At 44.1% G+C, this 8,261-nt stretch overlaps 1 protein-coding gene across 1 annotated transcript in view; it reads right to left on the bottom strand.

Moving 5' to 3' along the window:
- Positions 1 to 4,539: 4,539 nt before the first annotated feature.
- Positions 4,540 to 8,261, bottom strand: part of LOC307242052 (potassium voltage-gated channel subfamily KQT member 5-like) — a gene marked incomplete at both ends in the record, with an annotated part of 89,340 nt that continues 85,618 nt past the window's right edge. Inside the window, 2 exon segments of the mRNA XM_080016388.1 lie at positions 4,540 to 5,607; positions 5,816 to 5,942. Coding sequence (XP_079872514.1) covers positions 4,540 to 5,607; positions 5,816 to 5,942 — 1,195 coding nt within the window.

Here is an 8,261-nt window from a genome sequence, read left to right as displayed (position 1 = left end):
TACCTCGACTGCCGGGCACTGGGAGGCTCTTTAAATCAGATCGATCCAACTGACCCGGTGTGGGGAAAGCAAGCTGTTTAAATGCAAGGAAGGCACCATTAAGCAACCGATATAACGCCAAATGAAAATACGAAGCCATTTACCTCATGTACTCACTAGATCAGTCTGTAGCCCTTCAGATTAATCCAAAACATGTTAAATGCAATGAAATGGTCACATGTAACACACCTGTCCCATTTCTGAGCATCGCTCAGTCCCGTTTCAAAGTTAATACATAATACATACAATACCAGCACCACCAGCTTCTTTTTAAAATACATGTATAATTAAAAAAAGGTTTGTTATTCCGTCGAAGGATAATACTCAAAATTCTACGGCATGTTAATCCACAAATACACTTATTCGGCATAAAAAAAAAAAGAAACAACAAAAAAAACAAAACAACTGAAAACTGATGTTAGCACAGTGAAATTATTTAAGACTGATGGAGTGACTTCATATCTTATAGTAATAATGATAAAAAAAAATAAAAATTAAAAAAAAGGTCAAGGTGGCTGACGACATGTTTATTGTTGTGCATATTCTTGTTCCGAGCTGGGTAGCACTCACAATCTTTCTAAATGTACATTTTGGCTTGAACCCCGTGCACCCGCCGCACAACTTTCCATGGGGTGAATGGGAATAGTGGTTTCCTACTCTAAATCGTGACGCAAAGGTCACAGGTACGAACTCTCAAAGTGACGTATGACAAACATCTTCAAATGAAAAGGTAATGACTTGATTTGCTGCAAATATAGTATACAATAACAATATGCTGTTCACCAGTTGAGAGGGGAAATGAAGTGGTAGTCGCGTGCAATATAAATCCTGTCGATATAAAATAGTTTATTTACTGAAATGAAATAAAGAATCTCCTCCAGTGTATGGGTTCCTTTTTGTTTTTTTTGTTGCTGCATGAAGCTGCCACAGACCAAAAGTCACTCTCTCGCCTCCGACTGGTTCGGAACGCGGCTGCTCGGCTTCATACCGGTTCCAAGAGACGATCACATCACCCCAATCCCGGCTTCTCTCCCTGGGCTCCCTGTTTGGTTCAGAATCCATTTTAAGAGTTTACTGATCACTGATCACTCACTTTTCAAGCACGTCTGGGTCTGACTCCAAGCTACATGACAGATACAGTATGTTGACCCCATATGAGCCAATGTGCAGCGTTTCAAAGTCTAAACTTAAAACTAAAGGTGACCACGCCTCTTCTATCAGGGCCCCTCGACTTTGGAGCTACCTGCCTGAGGAGAAACCGGCTGGCTGAGTCAGTGACTTCTTTTAAGTCACTTCTCGGAACCCATTTTTATAGATCTGCTTTAATGTGACGTTGCCCCCTTTCTTTACTTTTAAAAAAATGTTCTATTTGATATTTTTTTTTATTATTATTATTATTATTATTATTATTTTGTATTTATTTATTTATTTAGTCATTTTAATTGTCTCCCTCTCGACTTTTTCAATTTAATGAATTAATTGAATTTCCTGTTTATTAATGTTCCTTTGCCTTTTAAATCCATGATCTGGGCACTCTGCTTTTATATCATCTGTCAAAGCACTGTGTTTTTAAAGGTGCTATATAAATAAAGCTATTATTTTTATTATTATTATTATTATTATTATTATTATTATTATTTCAGATAATCCTTGCATCCCTTATTTAAAGTTTCTTCCGTTTATGCCTTCAGCTGAGCCCAGTTGTAGCTCATTTCTGTCTACGACGTGCCAATGAAGGAAAGACGACGGTTCAAAAGAATGAAGTTAATTCTGATTTTTTCTTTTTTCCATCTTATCCGGTTCGTGGGTTGCGAATCCGCACACAAGCTCCTGAGCTCCCTCATGACAAGAAACCCCAAATGTGTGATATCACCTTGTTAAGGTTCCCAAACAAGAAATTATGGGAATTATAACAAATCAATTTCATTACCTGAGGCCAAATGAGGCTGAGGCCATTTTGGAATCATGGAGGATATACTGTAATAGCTGCATCGAGCAACGGTCAATTCCATTTTTAGACCGGCATTTGTAACAATAGACAAATTTAACCTTGTGTATAATTTATTTTTGTGTTTCTATATCTGACTTTTTAGCCCCCCCCACCGCAGATAACATCTGCACTGCTGCATACGGAATACAACACGAAAAACTCCACCAGCTGCAGGGGAAACCAAGCAGGAGAACATAGGAAAAGCTGCTGCCGCCGTGTTTGTTCAGTTGAGCGACATGACTCAGAAGGGCAGCTCACACCGACACAATCCGCTATGTGAGGATTTTTCACCCTCCCATTCTTTCAACTCTTTATTTATCTTGTGCTTTCCTGTTTGAGACGTCTTGCGCATGCACACATAGTATAACTGTATAGAGTTGACATTGTCGCGGGAAGAACCAAGCCCTTCTATGGGACGTGCATGTATTAGCAATTCAATCTCAAAATCCTTTCTATGGAATCCTGCAAAGGGCAAACAGAACATCCACTGACAGAGGAAACGCAATTTTGGTGCATATGAATCGGCATCGCAGACTAAAACTAGTAGGGAGGTAGAACAGGAGGCTGATGCCCAGGACATACTGCCACACACGCTCCGATCTGATGCGGCAGGAAGTGCAACGACTATTAGTTCTATTTGTGTAAAGGGCTGTATAACCTGTGTACCCTTCGTTTATTTCATATTCCGTTAAAAATCTGATTCTATATGTGCAGATGAACCTTAAACCCCTTTAAAAAAGTGTTCATGCTACACACTTTGAGTCAAACAGGAAATTGAACTACGGTACTAACCCCATCAGCGTTGCTACGAAGCCCTTCTCCCCAAGAAACGATAAAATTGGATAACTTTATAAATCCCTCTGGGGGGCAATTCAGGAAATTGCTTTAAGCTCCACAGAACAATGGAAGCCCACCCCGTCGGGTGAGGAGAAACTCCAAACCCTTTAATGGATTCTTGAATGCTACGGTCTCGGCATTAAGACTCAGAGGATATCTTTTCTAGTCATGTTCGATCTGAAAATTGCCGACACCGCCATATAAAACACCTCCGTTCTTTCCCTTTAGACGCAATTCTCTTGTACTCCAAGCGCGGTATGAATGAGGTAAAAACACTCGTCCTCTGTGTAACCCGACAGATAAACGGGTTCGCCATCAAAATGAAGTGGTGCGAGAACACGAACACTTCAGGTTATTCTGTACTTTGGGAAAATTGGACTTGACTATTTCAAATGATCACATTGTCAGAATAGATAATAGTTAATTTGCTGATAATAGTATATTTGTTTTTTTGTGTGTGCTATTTGAGTGCTATTAGTATTAATTGGGAGCATTGGCTTTAGCAATTATCATTATAGTTTATTGATAACATAATAATGTGAATTTAATGTCCAATACTGCCAAGCTGATATTGCCACCTACAGTATATGCAGCTGAAAAAACAAATTTTAAGGCCAGGGATGGGTATGAAAGTTGCATTGATAATAGCGAGTATGAAAACATTCTACGGAATTCAATGTAAAATTCTGATACTCAAGTAGGTTGTTTCTGTGAAGTCTGTATACTGTACAATTAAACTAAAGGTTCTGTACAGTAAGAGCTTGCGTATTTTCGTCAAGGTAAAAGGGAAACATGTTTTTGTTTGTTAAACCATTACATGACCTTTTAAATCGGTATTTCCGTTATTTAAAAATACAAAAATGGTATTGAAAAAAAAGCGGCATCTTTCGCAAAGCCAAGTGACAGATGCCTGTGGCCTGACTTCGCCGCAACAACTCGGCCACATTGGGCCCCGTTTTAAGCTTTAAGACTACATTCATAAAAACCATCGACCGCATCGTCCTGCAGGTGTAGAGGAGCAGCTCTGAGCCAGCACGGTGCCAACCGCAGACCTTAATGGTGCTGCCGTGAGAGACAGACCCATAAGTTCTGAACATTTTTTTTTGTAGGTCTAGAATATGAACTTTGTGACTTTCTAGCAGCTAGATATTTTGTTTTGAAGTTATTTTGTGGTCTGAGTACACGGTGAGGATCCTTATGAGTCGCACATTCTGACTCCACCGAGCTCCAGACCCCTTAGTGTATCAGGTGTTCCATGCAGCGAAACATAATGCATAAGTAAAGAGGAGCACGATGTCTTCCGTGCCAACGTCGAACGACAGCGAGCGGCTCTCCACCGACACAACAAAGTTCAGATGAAGAATGTCTCAAGCACTTGGGAAAACCATGAGGGAACCATGAAGTCTGTGCAGGTCCGTCAAGAGGCTGCTTCCTGTCAATCTGCTCGTAGGCTGTGGTTGGTTGCTGCATCCTTGCATGGGGTTGGTTTTGTGTTATTATTCGAGGATAAAAATTAGTGTGGACATGAAGTGTGTGTGTGTGTGTGTGTGTGTGTGTGTGTGTGTGTGTGTGTGTGTGTGTGTGTGTGTGTGTGTGTGTGTGTGTGTGTGTGTGTGTCGCCCTCCCAGGCTGGACACTGTAGTGGAACCCCCGCTCAGGAATAGCGTCAAGGGTCATGTCAGCTGCATTTGTGGAGGTTGACTAAGTGACTCCGCGCTCCCCTCGTTTGTGGGTGAATAAACCGTGGAATCGTGTTCCACAGTTCGCAAAACCTCCATGGGGTCGCTAGCCGCCCCCAAGGCATGAGACAGGAAGTCGGGTCCGTCGGACAGGAAGTTGAGGTGCTTCTCCGGCGACTCTGGTGTCTTGCACTCGCCTATGAAGAGTTCCGTCTCGCCCCAGTTGGCAGCGTTACCGTGGGAACCGTCACAGACCCCGCTAATGCTGCTGCTGTTTTTTTTGAGCGGGGAGAAAAGAGCGCTCAGTGGTTGGCTGAGGTCGTGTGCCGAGAGGGACTTCCCGAGGCCGCCTCCCCAGTCGGAGGCCCTCTCGCCTGGGTCGGAGGAGAGCAGCAGTGGGTTGACCTCCAGGCTCAGGTGTCGCCTCCAGACGCCCTCATCTCTTAGACTGGCCTTCCCCCGTAGATGCACCCCTCTGTGTGCCTGGCCCGCCTCGCCGTCCTCCGCCCGCTCACCCGCCACCAGGGGGTTCTCCTCCCCGACCTTGGCATCTGCTGCCATGGTGTCGGAGCTGGTGGTGCATCGGGGCTGGGAGCGGTGCATCACGGGGGGCAGCTGGAGGGTGAAGGCGCCCCCTGCGGAGGGCAGCCTCTCGGTGGATCCAGCCAGGGCGGGGTAGGGGCTGTCTGGCGGGAGCAGAGGGGACGGGGTGAGGGAAGCCATGGAGGGAGGGTAGGAGGGTGGCGCGGAGTCCGGGGACAGGTCGTCGTCGGCCGGGGCCAGGATGAACCTCAGGCCCCGGGGTAGGTTTCCACAGAGGGACCGCGGCGCGCCGTCCCCTCCTTCATCTCCTCCGCCTCCCTGGTCGCCGCCCTGGGTGGTGCAGGAGGAGAGGTCGCTTCCCAGGAAGGAGCTCTGGTAGTCGGCATTGTCCTGGTGAAGGTGGCGTTTGTCCAGCTCGAACAAGGGGAAGGAGGAGAGAGCCAGCGCTGAGGGGCCTTTCTGCAGGACCTGGCGGTACACCTCCAGCAGAGAGTCCAGCTTGGACTCTATGGAGGTTACCTGTGAGAGAGAGGAGGGGTGATAGCACACACACGACAAGAGGAGGATCCTACATTTTGACATTGTATGAAGAATTACATCGCTCAGGGAGAGAATAAGCCTTAAATGTTGTTTCACTTGCATCATGCATAGAGGAGAAGAAATGGGAAGTCTACAGAACGGAGGTAAGTAGAATTAAAAACACAGAAACACTCTCGCACACACTCACCTGTCTCTCCACTTTACACACCCGTCCCAGCATGCTCATGTCCTCCAGAGGATCCACGTCCGAGAGCAGCTTATCTCTCATCTTCTTATCCACTGGGATCTGGCCCTTACCCAGAATGTGGTCCACTCTGTCAGACACACGCATGCACACACGTGCGCAAGAACACAGACACACACACACACACACACACACACACACACACACAATAATAATAATATTATTCATTTGCATGATGGGTAGCTTTTGTCGAATCTTTGGTTTCATTTGAGGTTAACCAACAGCAGGCAGCAGTTCTAAAGCTAGAGTAGGAAGCATGTCAGCGTTAGGGTTAGTGAAAACAACACCAAACAATACATATAATGGTTAAATCACAACTATTAGGTGGAATTTTCAAAAGGCCAGTATCCCAAATTCTTTCAAATGTATTTCAAGATATGTATGGAATTGTAAATGGTGAACAGAGTTTCACAAATCCTAGTGTCTTTCGACTATTCCATTAAGAGGAACATTGGGGGGGAAAAATAAAAAAATTAAAAAAAAAAAGATTGGATAAAAGTGCAATTAAAATGGAGTTACGTGTATTTACACACAGTGACCGTAATGAACAGCATAACACACTGTTTTAAAGCTACACTCTGTTTACATTTGTTTTCCCGTATCAGCAAGAGGCATCCAACATTTTGTGCACATAAATGACGGACATAGCATCGACCACACCTCTACCCCTGATCAATGTAGATGTTTCGGTTATGTTATGTTTGTGCTTACATTAAGGGAGGACTTACAAGGTGCAGCTCTAATGACACCGCATGCTTGCGTCACGCTGTGTTGAATTACACACACATTCACCCACATCGAACATTGATATTATTAGGGGTCCAGCCTGCAGGGATGCTGGGATCATTTTTCATCATCATTTTTTGGGCTAAAAATGTCTGGAATATGACAACCGCTAAACCCATGGATGTGGTTGAGGTCTCGTTAGAACCGGGAGGTCTCAGACATCTTGTGGTTCAAACTCGATCCATATCAATCTTCATTGGGAGCAGGAATTAGTGAAAAACCGACGAAAATCTACCGGAAGTAGAGTGTCAGAAGTGTGTGTGTGTGTGTGTGTGTGTGTGTGTGTGTATCACCTTAGCTGCTTGACGTCAGCGGGGCTTTTCATTTGATATTTTTGCCATTTTTAATAAATAAACGCATTCTATTCGTATCTAAACCGGTGTTACATGCAGTGTTGTGTCCCTCCTTATTTTGCAGCATTCGAGCCAGTCGTAACACACAAACTGTAGGGGTCAAAAACAGTCAGAAACATATTCTGTGTTTGTGTCCTCACACACGCTTTGCAGCTCCACAGAAACGGGTCTAAATCGTGCCTGTTTTTTTTTTTTAGTCCTAAACGTTAAAAAAGTTGATGAAATGCCTCTGAGGGACATGCGGTGTGTTACATCTGTTTGAATGGAACCGTGTTGTTGGGAACTTCCGCACGGAGGGATTTCCTTCCACAGAGACACCATGAGGCAGGACTCTGTGCAATACAGGTAGTAGACAGCCACCTCCTAATTTTTAGGATAAAGTCATAACACGCAACAAGTGTATCGGCTTGTAGTAGTAATTCTGCGTGTCACCAAGACTCACTGCGCCATTACGCCAACCGATGCTGCGTTCAATGGAAACTCAGAAAATTGTAACTCGTTTTACTAGTAATGCCGATGTTAAGATCAGCGACAACACAAACTGATGGTACTTTCCATGGGAACTCGAAAATTTGTAAGTGGTGTCACCGGGCTCCCTGTGGATCCTTTTCGACTCCGGCAGCCGACGCTGAGTGCAATTTGCCCTTCTGTTTTGTCTGATGGCATTTATTCATGTGTGGCAAAATAAATAATCCGTGCGCTAGCGGGGGGCCCCTGCAGGCTCCGCGAAGCGTGCACACATACACAGGCTCCGCGTGTGCTTTTTTTGTTTCGTTCAATTAGGAAAAAGTTTATTTTTTTCTTGCAAAAACCCTGCACGTGTAATATAACCGACCTCCCTGTTTGGATGTAATTGATGTATCTCTAGTTCTGTTTTGATTCAAAGATTTGTATATTTGAGTTTATTTATTTCTACGTTTATAAAATACATAATTATTGCAAAGGCAGTTTTCTGTTGATTTACAAAGTGCAATAAAATAAATAAAATAAAATAAAATAAAATAGTTCCCATAATTGGATGAATAATCGTGGTAAATAATCGTGATCACAATACTGAATAAAATAACCCCGCCATAATCATGCAGTCCTACTTCAGAATGATAATGCCGTTATTTGCAGCATAGGAAACCCACCCACAGCAAACACCACCCGATCATAGAATTACACCGTAACCAGGCCTGAACAAACAAACTTCTGCAGTCACAAAACACACCGGAACAGAGAGCCAAAGCACACCCACCCATTGAACT

Source organism: Zeus faber (assembly GCF_960531495.2).
Source record: "Zeus faber genome assembly, chromosome: 16".
Taxonomy (NCBI): Eukaryota; Metazoa; Chordata; class Actinopteri; order Zeiformes; family Zeidae; genus Zeus; species Zeus faber.
This window is presented reverse-complemented; position numbering and strand designations above follow the sequence as displayed.